Here is a 16,515-nt window from a genome sequence, read left to right on the forward strand (position 1 = left end):
GCTACAGTATCTGCTAGTGACGTGACGTTGCCCTGTGACGTTGCCCTCTTCGTCATGACGAAGCGTTGAAGAAAACTATAATATACTACAATGCGTACGGGCAGGTTGGTCAAGTGTGAGCCTCAGAAATTTGACACTTTAATTTTTACGATAAACGGATTTTGTTATCTTAGGATGGTAAGGTCAATTACCAATCTTTAAGGGGGCAAACTAAAACGTAACGGAATCAAAAGGTAACCTAAAGAACAACCCAAAATATTAAAAGATATGCTAATTTGCCCCCCCCAAAACGGTCTGATTGGGTAATTTCTGAAACCCGGAAAATCCATTATCATCAAAATTTCCAGACCAGTAGACCAACCATGGTAATACTAGTGCAATCTCCATCCACCACCACCGCCTCCACCACCATCACCACCGCCACCACTACTACCTCCACTTCCACCTTGTTGGGTTGCAGAAAATCATTAATTTCTTATCAATTACCAACACAGAGGGTCATCTCTCCAAAAACCTTCTCTTTCTTAATCTCATCCATCCCAATCCCCACATTAATTCAGCTTCCTCCATTGCTAAATAATCCAAAATCTTCATCACCCATCATCAACCATGAAATCCAATTTCACAACCACCACCACACCCATTTGCTTTCAAGCTTTATTTTGGGTTCAGGGTTTACCCTTCTTGCTCTACTCCTAGCTTCTTCTGCCTCTGCTGCCGAATTCCCCCAATTAGTCAGTTCATCTTCTTCTTCACTACAACTCAATGAACCCCAAAATGCTCTCTCATTACCAACCTGGGCTATTCATGTCTCTAGTGTTGTTGAATGGTAAAATTCTCACTCTATTCTGTTATTCATTTGTCATCTAATTATGGGTTTGTTGAGTTTTTTCTTCTTTTTTACTTGTTCAATTGTTTTGCTTGTAACTTGTTAGCTATTGATTTTTATTTCGAATTAGGGTTACAGCAATGATATTGGTTTGGCAATATGGCGAAAAATCTGGGTATGAATCTTGGAAAGGCCTTTCCTGGGGTATGGTAAGTCATCTTATCTACTTATAATTGTTTGTTTTATTGTTCATATCATTTTCAAGACAAGGGTTGGATGAAAAATTGCAGTCTAATGAGCATTCGGAAGTTAATACTAGTTCACTTCATCGAAGTTATTTTCGACTTCGAAGATCAACATTGATACTCTTCTCAATGCAAACTAAACTGCTCGATGTTTTGATCACATATTCAATTGTTCATTCATCGTTTCTTTTTCATTTAGACTACAATAATCTAAACTCTATTATGTAATCAAAATCGTCAATTCCTTCCTCCCCCGATATACGTTTAGACATGTTGTTGGTAAACTAAAAACAGGATTGTAGAAGTTATATTACTAGGCTAAGGATCATTTTATTTCAGATCTATCGTGATTTTCTAATGGGACCTTAGAACAAGAAGGCGATGCCGAATTTCTAGTATTTAAGCTCTGTGAAATAGTAAAGGAATACTATATTTTATCATCTCCCTTGGTCCATTTTGATTTTAGAACTTATGTGTAGATCGTTAAACTTTCTGGATATTACTTTTTGGATGCATTTGTAGACGAGTGTAAGGTACAACTATGTTCTTTTGTCAATCCAGTTTTTCGTGATGGATTATTTCAATTTATTCAGGTACCACTTCTTGGAGGCGCATTTTGTGCATGCACGTGGCATTTCTTCTACAACTCCGAGTCACTCAGTGTAAGAAGACTGTCCTGATTGTGTGGGAAATTACTTAGTTTTCTTCATAGAATTCAATGCTTCAACCCGATTTGGAGAATTTCTCCCACTCCATGTTAAATCTTATGCTCGAGCTAACCGTTTCCTGAATTCCTCTTACAAGATAAATTGCTAACATCATATACTAGGCTTGAGATTTACTGATTTACATTGAAAGCAATTTACCAGAATCTCTAGTCCCCCTTGTGTACACGTAAGTCGTAATGGATCCCCTAAATTATTTCAAATACTTTTGTGGCCTAGTACTCCAAATTTAGCTCCCCCGAAACCTTCAGTCTTTGTTAACCCAATCTCTACGTGGAAATTATAAGCTTAATTCACGAGTAGTTAACTACAAAGTTTTTAAGTTAATTAGTTAAGATTTGACGTTTTATGGAAAGTATTCCAAAACATACCGCTTACTCACATGGTATGGTAGTGCATCTGATAGTATACCCGTGCTAGGAACTAGCGAGGCCCGCATTCCATGTATACTTCAGTACTTGAATAGTTTTGCACTTTGAAGTACTTCAATTCTTAGGGACCTCTTAGAACATGTTTTAATTGGAGATCATGGGTTTAAATATAGAGTCAATGTCAGTCAGAATCTTTTTTTACTTTACTATAAGCTTCATCGATGAGTACATAAAGTCTGAGAAAGATATTTGAGACTGGATCATAAACTCTTGTTATGGTCTACTAGATTGGGATTCTTTTGGCTTAGGTCTATTTTTACGTTCTTTGACCAAACTAACTCGTTGATGGTGTATGAATTGCAGATACTAGTCGCTCTCCAAGCAGCTTTAACAGTTATTGGTAACTTCACGATGTGCATTGCCGCATTTCGCATATACAAGTCATTTCAAGAAAGCTCAGAAAAAGTGTAAAATATTTGTCCATAATCTGCTCTCTCTCTCCGTCTCTCCGCATGACCTAATGAGTAAATTATGTCATCCCTTGTAATACAATAAAAAATGAATGCGTAGATTGCGTTGACGTTTGGTATACATTGTTCTACCTAGAATGCCATTAAACTTATATTTGTCAGAGTAATTTAACCTTCAAATTTTGTAGAAATCCACCAACTCTGTAATTGAAAAATGATGCAAGAGTCTCTTTCTCCATCTCCAACTTTCCCACCAAAAGAGTACAACTTTTACCAAAATATTGTTTTCAGCAGCAAATAATACTCCCTTTCCACCAAAACTCATTAACAATTGTTATTTATTTAGTAGGATTCTATAGTTTGGCCCCTAGAAAAATTTGCCCCCAAATTTCTGTCTTGATTAGAAAATTTGACCCTATAGTTATTCATGTTATTATATTTGTTTTTTTCTTTTTCTAATTTTTATTTAAAATTTTTTTCTCCTATCTTGTCTCTCTCTTCGATCAGAAACCAGGGTCGGGAGACGGCCTGGCGGCCTTCTGCGGACAAAGACCGTCATACTCTAGTATCAAAATCAAACAATTTTGCGTCGTTAAGGATTGTATTGTAGAAAGATTACGTTACATGATTTAGGTATCAAAAAATGATTAGTTCTTTGCTGGAGAGATTCACTTTTTCACGCATGTCGTCGTCTTTGTTATTCAATTCTCCCTTTTTCCTTCTTCATATTTGTTAAAATATTCATGGACAAAACGAACTAAGCGAGTGGCATTTGAGAGGAACAAGGCCCTAGCTTACTGGGGGCGAGTCTAATCTGCGCCAAGGGTAGGGAAAAGCGACTTAGTCTGGATCAAACTAGGCTCTAAGCCGGCTAGATTTGAGCCAAAGTCGGTTGCCCGACTTAATTGATGTCATTGGTATTTTTGTAATGGAAATTTTCAACACATTAGCCTTGACTTGGTCAAGTGTTCTTCACACACCGCTTATTTCTCGTTTTCGTCGACGATTTGACTGACCACAACCACGGCCAGACTCACAAGCCATCACCGTGTGTAAATTGTAAAAATGTATTTGAACAATGCATGCACAACGTCGTGCGTGTTTGTAACTGTAACAAAAACAACAATGTTAGTTGCCCCGACAAGAGGTAGTCTTGATACCCCGCCAAGGCAACTTTTGCATAAGCAGTTTGCCCTGTTGGAGCACTATTTGTCGAACCGATTAGCATTTTCTCCTAAAAAAAAAAAAAATGGGTGTATAAAAGATCCTTTTTAACTTGTAGTTGTGGTGAACCCGGCCATATCTTGGTCGGAACCTCCTTATCCTGCGCACCGCTTATCTCGTTGGGATCGCCTTATATGACTGAAACTTAGTGACTAAGGAACCAAAATCAAACAACCGGAACGCTTAATATACGCGTTGAAGCCAATTCTGTCCGATTATAAGAAAGAAGAACCGAAAAACCAAAATAACGAACAAAAAGGGGAAGTTAATTGATCTTGATTCCAATCTCCTTGAGAGATCGCTCATTTTTAGCAAATTTGTCCGTATTGAAAGAAAGTCTCCGTCTTCTACTTGATCATTCTCTCTCTCTCTCTCTAGAATTGGTGGTAAAATCAGAAGAAGAAGGTTTTGATCATGGCGTCGACCGAAGATAATAGGACTGAAGAAGAACAATTACCAGAGGAGGTTGAAACTGTTTATAGAACAAAGATCGTTGATTTCCTCGGTCGTACTACTCCGATCATTCTTCAAAATGATAATGGACCTTGCCCTCTTCTTGCTATATGTAACTATTTCTTCCTTTCTTCCTCCTTTTCTTTTTCAATTTCTAGGGTTTTAGTATGTTCTTTCATCTATTTCTTGAATTATCATTCAATCGATTCTTAAATTTTGGTTGATCTTATCTTCATTTATGTTTTTTACTTAATGTACTAAAAGGCTGATTCTATTCGTATGTGGAATTGATTAGTGATTTTGGGGTTTATCATATTAAGATGGAATTTTGATGTTAATTTGATTAGGTAATGTTCTATTGCTAAAGAATAGCTTGAATTTGAGTTTGGATATATCTGAAGTATCGCTTCAGAAATTACTTGCACTTGTGGCTGAAAGATTGATTGATTCTAATAGCAATATTGAGGTATTAAGTTCTTTGTTTGTGAGATTATATAGTAGTTTATGTTGGAGTAAGTTACTGTTTTATTGACCTATTTTTTTTTTGTGTGTGTGTGATTGTAGAATAAAGATGCTGGGTATATTGAGAATCAACAACAGAATATAGGTGATGCTATTGATCTTCTCCCTCGTCTTGCTACTGGGATTGATGTTAATATAAAATTCAGGAGGTAAAAACTATTGCTTTTATTTTTTCATTGAGTATTTTTATTTTTGGAGACCTCTATTATCTTTATTCTAACAAAATAATGAACAATTTTGTGCTTGCAGAATTGATGATTTCGAATTTACACGAGAGTGTGCCATATTTGATCTCCTTGATATTCCGCTATATCATGGTTGGATAGTTGATCCCCAGGTATGCAATTTATGAATTCTGATATTGAAATTTCGACAAGTTCTACAAGATGGACTTCAGTTTGCTTTTTTAGTTGTTTCAACATTATTTGTTAGTTCTATATCACTGAAATTTTTAAGGAGGAATCCATGGGTTAGAGTTTAGTTTAGCATATAGGTGGTCCAGCAAGGTATTTAAATTGAGCTTGAAGGGTGACGTTGAACTACTTTTACACTATCGAAGTACACAGAACCCAAGAACCAATTTCAAATGTGCAACTTGTCAAACAAGGACAGAATTTACTCTAGGAAATAAGAGAAAAGTAAATGACTGGCTTAAAAGAGTTCACTGTGGAGTGACTCGCTGAAGTGACATTGTTAACCATAAAAGCCTCAGTTGTAATACCTAGTTAGATCTTCTTGTCATTGTTGTCAACAGCCCCCATGGGTTCATGCTCCTCACAGGTGGCTTGTCATTGCCTCGCACAGCCCATGTGTTCTTAACCACATAATGTGTACCCAGTGTGGAGCGTGAAGCCGTGAATTCAGCTACTGGTTTAATGATTGTCATATAAATGATATATTAGACTAGGACTATTGTCACTCCACAAGGTGGTAAAAGAGAGCAAGGGACCCAAAATATACAATAGAAACCGACTCCTTCAACAACATAGTTCATACTTGCTTAGCTTGTTTATGTGCTACAATGTGTTATGCTACAGAACAAAACCTGTAAGTCTAGATATTACACCTACAACTTAGAGGAAGTGAAATTTCAGTAGGCATGGAAATGGAAATATTTCGGTCCTCTCAGCCGAAATAATTTGGCGTTGTAAGAGAAACTTAGTTAAGTTTCGGTTCCGATGGAAACTTCGGTAGGCAAGGAAATGGAAATATTTCGGTCGTTTCGACTGAAATATTTCGAAATTTAATTCCTTGGTCCTAATAGGTCTTGAACTCTTACATCTTAAACTTAAACTTCATAGACTTTAACTTGCATAACAAGTTATCCCAAACCAAATAGTAAGTATCAATATAACCAGATATAGCCCTCCCTCATTGTTTTCAACCACAGACGGGTTACTGATACAATTAGGACATAAAGTATCCCCAGTATGACTACTTGGACAAGCCGCTAGCATGTCGCAGTCTATTGCTTTTTTGGCTTAGATGCTCCAGTATTCCAACTGGGGACTCTTCAGTTCTGGTAACTTGCAGGCAGTATATGTATACCTTAAATGTTGTATCTTGTGTATATTTATAACAGCAAAGAACATAAGTCAATATCAAGGTGAGGATGTTTTAGCTATGGGTGATTTATTTTTATTAAACTCATTAGTTAGTTAGTGTTGGAGGATAAAGAGCAGTTATGCATGGCCTGCATGGCAGCATGGGTATGTTAAGACTTGATGCTGAATAAGACTTGGATGTACTGAAATGTCTGCAATAGCAGAATTAAAACTTTAGAACGTTGCAAATTGCATTCCAGTTTAAAGTGAAATTTTATATGATGCCTATAGCGTCCAATTCTTTCTCTTTTTTTAGAAGCATAATAAAGGTAAGAATCACAGCTTCATGTCATCCAAACCCACTCTTTTCATCTTTAAAATAGCTTTGTTTCGTGCTTCTGGAGAGACACCGACGTTTGCAATAGGCACCAAATTCCCAAGCTTTTTTACCTCCCTTTTGCATGTTAATAGTACGTTATCTTAAATATGGTTCTTCGTAAGTGTATGACGCTATCAACTCTAGATTAGGTTATTTCTAGTTGTTATATGCTATTGCAATCTATTCCTCCCTTATATGTAGCTTTGTAATATATTATAACCTCGTGAAAGTGAAATATGTATCTATGGTAATGACATAAATACGTTTGGAGTAACGGAAATGACAGAAGAAGATTCAACCATTAGAAAAATCAAGTTATAAAACGAGAAAGCGAACACAAGAACAAGTCATCAAACAATAGTTCGTAAGCTTATTTGGGTGGACATGAATAGCCAGCCTTATTTAGAGTAACCTTATTATTCTGATACTTGTTAATTTGGTAGTGTATAATATACTCACTGCTTTCCATCTGTCAATGCATAAAAGGATTGTGATACTTCAAATGCGATTGGGTCAAAGTCGTATAACACTCTTATGGGGGAACTTGTTGCGCTTGAAACAAGAAATACTGAAGCAGAACATAAGAACGTTCCTGAAGAAGATTGTATTGATTTTGCTGCTGCAACAACTGCAACTTTAGGAGTTCCCTCCCCATGCCTTTCAAAGGCAAGATCTTTTGATGATTCTCCTCGTTCCATCTCTAATCCCCAAAAAGGTAGGAAAGGAGATGTGGAAGAAGAAGCAGAACTCCTAAGAGCCTTGGAATTATCAAATGGTACGCTCGCAGCTTCACCTGATGAGTCTCTGTTACCGGAGACATGTGGGATTGATGCATGTGTCCCATCTGATGAATGTCATCATGTCAAGGATTCAGGATTGGGTGCAGAAGCATTGGAAGGGAATTTAAGTGAACATCAATCTCATCTGTCTGAAGTAGTTGAAGCACAGGATTCAAATGCTTCTAGCAGTTACAACAATGGTAGCTTATCTCTTGAAAATGATTCTAGAGAAACAGATCCTTCATTTTCGACAAATACTGCAGAAAATCATTTTGATCAGCTAATCCTCGAGGAGTCTTCAGAATCTTTGATCTGTAATAATCTTATGGAGAATGTAACAAATGATACACTGGTACCCAATCAAAGTGAACCCTTAGTTTCCTTAAATAGCGAGTCTTCCTCAGTACATAAAGATCACAAATATGGGCCAGGAGGGGTTGAAGAAGTTCAACAACTAAGTCTGCAGGATACTTCGACATCTTCAGTTCATCTGGACGAACTAGATAGTAAAGTTTGTGAAACAGTCGTGTCTTCTGGTTTATCTGCAAGTTCAAGTATTACCTCAGATATCAATGGTAGTGAACCTATATATGAAGGAGAAGAGTGCATGTTAGACTCAGGATTGAAGCCTGATGAAACTCAAGAACCTATGTATGAGGGCGAGGTGGTGCTGGCTGAACAAGCTGAAAAGGGCATAGGAGATGCAGGTGATAAGCATTTTAATGATGAAATTTCTCATGAAAAAGGTACAGGTTGCTCAAGATCCATGAGTTGATATATATGCATGTTACTAATGTCAACATATTATTTTGTACATATCTACATTTTATCAAGCAGTTCCTCCTTTCTCTTATCTCCAGGGATGCTAATTAAGAGCTTCTTGAAAAGCAGTGCAAGCCAGTTGACTATATATGGGTATGCTGTATTTGTATATCACTGCAAAATTTTGATTATTCCCATTTCAGTGCTGTGTTGGCTAAATGTATATTTTTTTCCTGTTGTGATTGTTTTCTCTTCTCAGTCTATTCTGCTTACAAGAAGGTTTGAAAGAACGTGAACTCTGTGTCTTTTTCCGCAACAATCACTTCAATACTCTGTTTAAGGTCAGCTACAACTAGCACTTCTTATACTATTGTTTAGATAAATATAGCATAATGGGAACTCCTTACCTTAAACCTCTATCATATTCAATTGTTGTGTGGTTCTTTTTTGCAGTTCAATGGTGAACTTTACATATTAGCTACTGATCAAGGTTACATAACCCAGCCTGATTTGGTGTGGGAAAAGTTGAATGAGGTAAGACTAGACTCCTCGAGTAATTGCTTTCATTGACGTAAGTGCAGTAACAATTATCTGCCACAGTAGCATGCCGTTATAGCATGCATGATATTATAAGTAGTTTCTTATGTTTCATGCGACCTAACTAAAACTCAATTACATTAGAACCTGTCCTGTTCACCCTAAAATATCAGTGGTTTTAATTAATATACTATTTACAAAAGACAGGTACTGATTGAGTATTATACTTTAACAAATGATCTACATTCATCAGGTCAATGGAGATACGGTGTTCATGACAGGGAACTTTAAGGAATTCAAGATGGAAAATCAGGTCGATGGCAATTGGGATGAGCGAAATGCCTTGGCCAGTACAAATGTGTGTGCTCCGTATCTCAAATAGTGTCTTGAATTTGTGCCCTTTAACTTATAAAGCAATTAATATAAATCTTCTTTTTTTGCTTCAGGACTACCTTGCTAGCATAGAAAGTTCATCACCCGCTGGGTCAACTATGAAGTAATTATCTTTAGCAGTTCCTTATATATACTTTTATAACTTGTTAGAGTTGATGTTGCTAATTTAGTTATGATTTGAGCACTTCCATAACTGAGTTAGATCTTGACTTTTAAGATTTGAAAAAATACTCTCTCGAACTATATCAATTATTTAAAATCTTCACAACAACATAAACTCCAATCTAACTTCAATACTAGGAGTTCCTTATATAGATATCTGTGTTGAAAAGTTTTGCAATCTAAAACTTACCGGCTCTTTAGACATGTTATTTGAAGTACCAGCTGTTAGGAATTTTTCTGATAGTAGTCCAAGATTATAACATCACGACCATCTAAATGCTAAAACTATTTTTAGAAAAAATTTCTGAATCTGAAAATGATAAATATTCATGTCTGAGTTTACACATTGTACATGAGTTGATATGTATCTTTATATCTTAAGAGAAGTCTTCAGATATACTTTATTGGAGAAAACTTGTCCTTTTGAAGTAGATACTTGCTTTAAGATCTTAACTCCATTAGATAGATGGAAGAATGCAAAAAACTCGTGTGTAACATACAAAATCGACACAGATCTTTGAATTGAGAAAAAAATAAACACTACTAACGTCAGGAACTCCTTAATCTAGAAACTTAGATTTTCAGTTCAGACGTTAATTTGTCCCGTAGTGAATAAAGTGGGACTGGACCTTAGTTTCCAATCCACTTCAAGTATGTAACTAACTAGTAGCTCAATTGAGCAGCAGAGCTCCTGAGTTTTCTTTTCTTATGACATCTGCAACTGTAATTTGGTTCCCTTTCTCTGTCCTCAAAACGCCGTGAGTGGATCTTTCTTTCTCTACGAGGATCCAAACTCCTCACTGTTACAGCTGTAATAGGTTTGTGATTGTGCTTGTTTATCATGTATTTTGCTTTTGGCTTATAAATTCCTTCATCCAGGTCTTGTTATTTTTTATGTTCAAGAGAAGCTATATGATTGTTCAGTTACATGACTGAACTGTTTTGTCTTATCTTACTTATTAGTTCCGATCTGCAACTGGCGATAGCACTACAACAGCAAGAGTTTGAGAACCAGCAGCCACGGCAACCCGCTCCACAACCGTCAGCTCCTAGTGGTTCAAGACTCATCACAGGTCCCCAGGTGAACATATATGTTTGCTCTCTCTCTCTCTCTCTCTCTCACACACACACACACTCTTTTTATATGTGTAGAATATGAAACTCTTCTTGATGGAAGTAGGAATAGGAAAGGTTGGCAGGTGTACATCTGAATCGAGATTTTTGAAGCTTGATGGTTTTATGATTGTACTAACCTTGTAACTAGAGGGAAGCTGGTCAGGCTCGGTTCACGTTGGCACATAAGGTCGTGGCCTGGCGTTCTATTGTGCAGATAACCTAGTATTAGGTCACAACCACTTGTAGTGAAATGTAGGCAGCAGCAGTAAGTAGTTGACTCAGTGATGCTCACAATTAAAACAAAACGTTTTTCAATCATTGAGATGTTTCCAGAAATGTAGTTGAAAGAAAAATTGAATTACCGTGGGCTAGCTAATTTTTATCTTCACAGAGGGATTCGTTTACTTCTATTGTGTTCCCAATTGCTAACTAGGATTTCGAAGTTTTTCAATCATTGAGATGATCAGTGGAAGCTTTAACGAGTTCAGCTCTTTTCTGTAACAGGTGCCGAGGAGCAGTGGCAGCCATTCAGCATCAAAGCAGCAGGATTCGAAGTCGAAGGACAAGTGCGTTGTGATGTAAAACAACACTCCTCTTGATCATCTGGAACTGTAAAATTCGGGTATCTGTCTTTTGCCCTTCTGCCCTAGCATCGTTCTCCAAATACTATCTTTGGTGGTAATTTTCTCTTTTGACCAGTTGTTCGTTTTGGGGATGTAAATACAAGGAAGTATAATATGCAATTGTCTAAGTGCATTTGCTACATAGTCGCGTACTCTTTACTGAGCATAGTTGAAAAAATTAATCGACATGTCGCATTGTTTTTGTGTAACCTAAGATCCAAGAAGCGCCATAAGGTTTTACCATATCTTTTTTTTCTTTTGTACTTCTCAGAAAAAGCGAATATTTCTGATTTTTTTTTAATTCCTTTTGATATCCATTGACGGGGTTCTCCATGAAAAATGGAAATCAGATACAGGTCTGGCTGACGAAGGGAAAACTACCCTTATCTGGCATTTGAAAATCAGGGAGGGAGACTCTCTTCTCTCCCTATGGTTTTTCGGATAAATAAAGGTAGCCTCTCTCCTCTTTTCCATATGCTGAAGAAGGGGACTTCACATTTTCAGCTTCTTTATGAACTTCTATGAAAACTGTTAAAAGTGGGAACAAACAGTGTGTTGATGATATCTGAGAGTTAAATGTGAGGGGTGGTCAAGTTTGGGAGTAAAATTAGAATTAGCCCTTGAAAAATTCATCAGGCAAATAAATTTAAGGGACTATATTTTTTTTTTGGGAATGAAAATACTTTCATATATAGGAGTTACAAAAGGTCCAAATACAAATTTAAGGGAGTTGGACTATTGCAATTAAAGGATGGAGATGGAAAGAAAGGTGATCATAGGATTTTCTTTATTAACTGGACTAAACAGTAAAGTACCTTTTACTTAAAAAAAAATGAACATAAGTTTCTTATATTATATAACAATCCATGTATGGTGAGGATGTCTCAACTCCGAAAGGATGGCACCTTTGGAGGTGCCTTCATTTTTTAAGAAATTCCTTACTGCACCCTCCGTATAGATATACACTTCATATATGAGCAGCCAATTATGTTATCACATAGACAACATTTTTTTTTTAAGAAATCGACTGTGATCTACGTTAATCATTACAATGATACATCATCAAGATGTGATGATCTACTTTAATCGTTACAAGACATTTATACATCATAAATATGTGGTGAACACGATAACAGTCTGAGTTAAACTAAAAATGAAAGAGGCTTTAGGCCTAACAACATAGAGTCTAAAGTCTGACAAACGTATTACATAATTTGCACCTTTAACAATTCAAATTCACTAAGGATTTCACCTCTTCTGAGAATCGAATTGAACTTCAGACTTTCAAAATTTTTGGAGTTTGTGTCAACACTATCAATCACTTGAGAAACTAAGTTTTGACACTAACACAAAAAAAGAGAGAGTTAATAAGGGTAGGTCCAAGGTCCAATGGAAATAGAAGATGGGTCTAAAAGATTTGGTGTGGTCAAAGAATCCGGTCAGCAAAAGTTGTCTGCTTTTGTGGATACTCCTTATTTTTTTGTTGAAAGGTGTATACTCCTTATTGTCTGTAACATAAACTTCGCCCTACATGATATATTTTCCGTTGTACATGTTATAAAAACGAGCAACTCTCTGTATTGACTTTAAAGTGTTTACAATTAGCATTTCATACTAATTCATTAAGCTCACACGTTTAAGTACAAGAGAATTACAGTTTATGGATATTTCGTGTCGAAAATATTAATCGCAAATAATTAAGAATTATGAAGGAGAAAAAACTTGTATTGCATCATCGAGTTTGGGCGGTTCCGTGATTAGTGAGCGAAGAGATGTGAAAAAAAACTTAAGAGAAAAACTTAGGTGAAAGATGAGTGGAGAAGGGGAAGAGCCATCTTTAAAGTCATAAGTAGATTCTGTATTTATCAATTGTTGAAAATTTTCTTTTTAGTTATAGTTATATTGGTAATTATTATATTAGGAGCGATAAAAATGTTTTTTTGAAAAATGTCATTGATCATACAAAATTGGATATCTAACTGAAAAAGCTCATCATCCATACCTTTTGTTTTATTGATAATACAAATCTCAATCTTTGGCATAATAAAAACTTATCCAAGGCATTAGTTGAGTTTATGTCAGTCATAATCGAATTCCATACGTACATTGTTTTACTAATATAATACATTGTTTCACTATAGAGCAAGTACTACAGTTTTAAATGTGTGATTTCAAGTCCAAATTGAACTCTTAATTTTTTAAATGAAGGAATCACCTGGAACATACAAGATGAACACGGAAATTCAGTGTTCTAAATTCGGGAGATTGGGCTTATAAATACTATGATTCTATTCATTGTGTCTACCTAAAGTGTGAACTGCAAAAGTTCATTTTCTTTTCTGTCCTATTGAGTTAATAACGTTAGGGTGATTGTTAATTTCAGTATACACTTAAAAACTTTGAGAAGTTGGGGAGAACTAAAACATGGAGAATTACTGAAACCCCTACCTTTTCATAATACACTTTATTGAAATCCGCGCCTTTCATTATTAAACAGATTTTCATTGTTAGTGAGAGTGAAGTAACTGAAAAGCCCATTGATTAAACAACCCTGCCTTTCTCAAACCAAATAACAGTGACGCCTACAAAAAACGGTGGGCGCTCATAACCCGCTCCTATCTTCTCCATCCCATAAAAAAAAAATCGACCAGCAGCTTCACGTGAAATCAGCGAGTTTGAGAAAGGATCTTCCCCTCTCAAACTCTCTCTAACGATTTGCAGCTAGGGTTTCGGTCTCTCTCTCTAACGACTTGGAATCACAAGTGATTGTGTGTTGTATATCCATCTCTCTAACGTTTTTGAACTAGGGTTTCTACAGGTGCTCTCTAGGTTTATCTTCTGAAATTCATGTATGAAATTGAAAATTTTCATATAGTAAATCTATTGTTACCTTCTATTAGTCTGAAATTCATGTACGAAATTGAAATTTTTTAAAATTGAACAGAAAAATTTTTGCTCAAAAAGGAGCAAAAAAAAGTCATAATTTGGTGTCATCTTGGCCCTCCATTCTGATCTTGTCCATTCATTTCAAATAACTGGTGTAAACTGTAAATGTATTATAAAAAGTGGGGGATTTAGTAAGGAGTAAGAGGGTGTTTGATTTTTTTAGCACTTACAAGTGCTACCACTTACTAAGTGATAATCACTTAGTAAGTGATATCACTTGTAAGTGATATGACGTTTGTTTTTTATCACTTCTAAGTGCTTGATTTTTGTTTTTATATTAATTCTAAATGTCATAAAAATGAGAAATTGTCTATTTTGACATTAAAGTATTTACATATTAGCATTTCATACTAATTTATTATGGTCGTGAGTTTGGGTACAAGAGAATTACGATTTATGAATACTTTATGTTGAAAATATTACCCTCAAGTAATTAAAAATTATGAAGGAGAAAGACCTTACGTTGCATGATGGAGTTTGGGTGGTTCTGTGATTAATGAAGGAAGAGATGTGAAAAAAAATTAAGAGAAAAACTTAGGTGAAGAATGAGTAAAGAAGGAAAAGGGTCATTGATAAAGTCATAAAAAGATTTTTTACTTATCAATTGTTTAAGATTTTCTGTTTAGTTATAATTATATTGGTAATTATTATATTCGCTAGGGATAGAAATGTCTTTTTTAGCACTTAGAAAGTAAGTGCAAAAAAAATAAGCTCCAAATTGGAGCTTACTTTTTTGCACTTACTTTGACCTCACTTACAAGTGATATTCACTTATTAAGTGAAAAAAACAAACGGCCTAAAATTGCTAGCCCGTACTTATTAAGTGAAAATCACTTAATAAGTGCAAAAATCAAACACCCTCTAAGTCTCTTAGAAAAGGTGGGGGTTTTAGTAAATATATTATGAAAAGGTGGGGGATTTAGTAAAGGGCTAAGTATGATAGAAAAGATGGGGGTTTTAGTAAGTGTATTATCAAAAGGTAGAGTAAAACGTAAGAGGGCAAGAAAGTAATATTGAAAAAGCAAAGTTAAATATAACAAAAAGTGGGGATTTCAGTAATTACTAATGAAAGGTGGGGTTTAACTAATTCCCCCCTAATAATATCAATATAATGAAATGATTGAATTATGTAACCGTTTTTTCCTTATTTTGCTCCCGGGTGGCGCGATTATGTTTGAAAATCGGAGCCTCCTCAATTGGTGCTAAGTTAGTTACATTCCGGCCAAAGAAGCAGTTTTCTCCCACGTTTTTAGCAGTTTTCAACAGTTACCCCACGTCTCCCACCTCTGCGCCTCCTCCTACCGTCTATTTTAGCAAAGAAATTCTTCTTAGTCTCTCTACAGGAGATTCTTATTCTCGAGATTTAGTCTCAATTTAGTTTTAGCTTTCCTCTCTTTGATCAATCTTCATCTCTTTCAATTATGGCAGACACAAACACCCAGTTTCTTCAACAATTCGAAGCATTAACCACCATCGAACAACCACCGGCGATGGTAGAAGTGGCTGAAAACACCAACCAAGAAGCGGATATGATCAAGACAGGCGTTGTGTGGATACAGAGTACCAAAAGAATCGAGATCGGACAAGCAATGATGAGACTAGCAAGGGTTATCCACGGTCCGAACAAGTTTGTGATAACGGAGGTAAAGGAAAATACATTCATAATACGTTTCCTCACAGCAACGGAACTAGACCTGGCGTTGGATAGCTCTCCCTGGGTTATACAGGAGGAACTGATGGTACTTCAACCTTGCCGAGGAGATTGTCCCCCAGGAGATCTCAAATTTGATACTGCCTGCTTCTGGACACAATTCCATGGAATCCCGCTAGGTCTTCTCAATTGTGAGACAGTAAATAGGTGTGCAGCCGCATTAGGAAACTACCGGCAGACTACTCAAGAGGAAGCGGCAAAGTGGAGCTTATTTGGAAGGGCTAAGATCGAGTTTTCTCTAAACAAACCTCTTCCTCAAATTGTTTATTTGAAAATTTCTAATGCAAAGTTAATTGCCATTGAAATCAGGGTAGAAAAACTACCCCGATTTTGTCAGTCCTGTGGTTATCTTGGCCACACCATCAAGTTCTGTCCTACTATGTTAGCGTTTGGAGACCTCCTTAAACAGCGTCTCTCTTTTGAACAAAGTCAATTAGTTAAGAAAGCAATGGAACCCAAATACAAAGATAACTTTAAGGTTCCATTAAATGTTAGATCCCTAGGCAGAGAATTGGGATCTCTAGGCCTGGAGCGACTTTCCATCGACTCAAATGGGAACACGAATTTGGAAATTCCAAATGAAGGACCCGAGACAGTGAGACAGACACCTAATATCCGTACTAATTTCGGTGAACTTTTGTCAAGTCTCTCGCAGGTCAAAAGGAGTAAAGTCCAAACGTCTGAAGGAGTAACATCGGTTAATGTTGGCGGAGAAGACCCAAGA

General features: G+C 36.2%; 2 protein-coding genes across 2 annotated transcripts; both read left to right on the top strand.

Annotated features, from left to right (window-relative positions):
- The first annotated feature begins 263 nt into the window (after positions 1 to 263).
- Positions 264 to 2,759, top strand: LOC147569674 (YCF49-like protein). The gene is made up of 4 exons (XM_086656179.1): positions 264 to 829; positions 960 to 1,038; positions 1,668 to 1,736; positions 2,534 to 2,759. Exons 1-4 carry the CDS (start codon positions 363 to 365, stop codon positions 2,639 to 2,641), a joined length of 723 nt encoding a protein of 240 aa, XP_086512305.1. The 5' UTR covers positions 264 to 362; the 3' UTR covers positions 2,642 to 2,759.
- Positions 2,760 to 3,851: 1,092 nt separating this feature from the next.
- On the top strand, positions 3,852 to 11,377 carry LOC147569675 (FAM63A-like protein (DUF544)). The gene is made up of 12 exons (XM_086656180.1): positions 3,852 to 4,429; positions 4,665 to 4,783; positions 4,882 to 4,988; positions 5,089 to 5,176; positions 7,249 to 8,287; positions 8,402 to 8,456; positions 8,563 to 8,644; positions 8,757 to 8,837; positions 9,094 to 9,198; positions 9,287 to 9,336; positions 10,359 to 10,476; positions 11,016 to 11,377. The coding sequence occupies exons 1-12, from the start codon at positions 4,279 to 4,281 to the stop codon at positions 11,091 to 11,093; spliced, it is 2,073 nt and encodes a 690-aa protein (XP_086512306.1). The 5' UTR covers positions 3,852 to 4,278; the 3' UTR covers positions 11,094 to 11,377.
- The last annotated feature ends 5,138 nt before the right edge of the window (positions 11,378 to 16,515 follow it).

This window comes from Eschscholzia californica, unplaced genomic scaffold (assembly GCF_041429995.1).
Source record: "Eschscholzia californica isolate CP2 unplaced genomic scaffold, dmEscCali1.0.p SCAF_1, whole genome shotgun sequence".
Classification (NCBI taxonomy): Eukaryota; Viridiplantae; Streptophyta; class Magnoliopsida; order Ranunculales; family Papaveraceae; genus Eschscholzia; species Eschscholzia californica.

Bases quoted from the DNA above. Each gene is read 5' to 3' on its own strand.
- LOC147569674 (XM_086656179.1), top strand. From the start codon at position 363: ATGGTAATACTAGTGCAATCTCCATCCACCACCACCGCCTCCACCACC. The intron at 1,039-1,667 runs GTAAGTCATCTT...CAATTTATTCAG, and splicing joins AAGGCCTTTCCTGGGGTATG to GTACCACTTCTTGGAGGCGC. The intron at 1,737-2,533 runs GTAAGAAGACTG...TATGAATTGCAG, and splicing joins ACAACTCCGAGTCACTCAGT to ATACTAGTCGCTCTCCAAGC.
- LOC147569675 (XM_086656180.1), top strand. From the start codon at position 4,279: ATGGCGTCGACCGAAGATAATAGGACTGAAGAAGAACAATTACCAGAG. The intron at 4,430-4,664 runs GTAACTATTTCT...TAATTTGATTAG, and splicing joins TTGCCCTCTTCTTGCTATAT to GTAATGTTCTATTGCTAAAG. The intron at 8,457-8,562 runs GTATGCTGTATT...TTCTCTTCTCAG, and splicing joins AGCCAGTTGACTATATATGG to TCTATTCTGCTTACAAGAAG.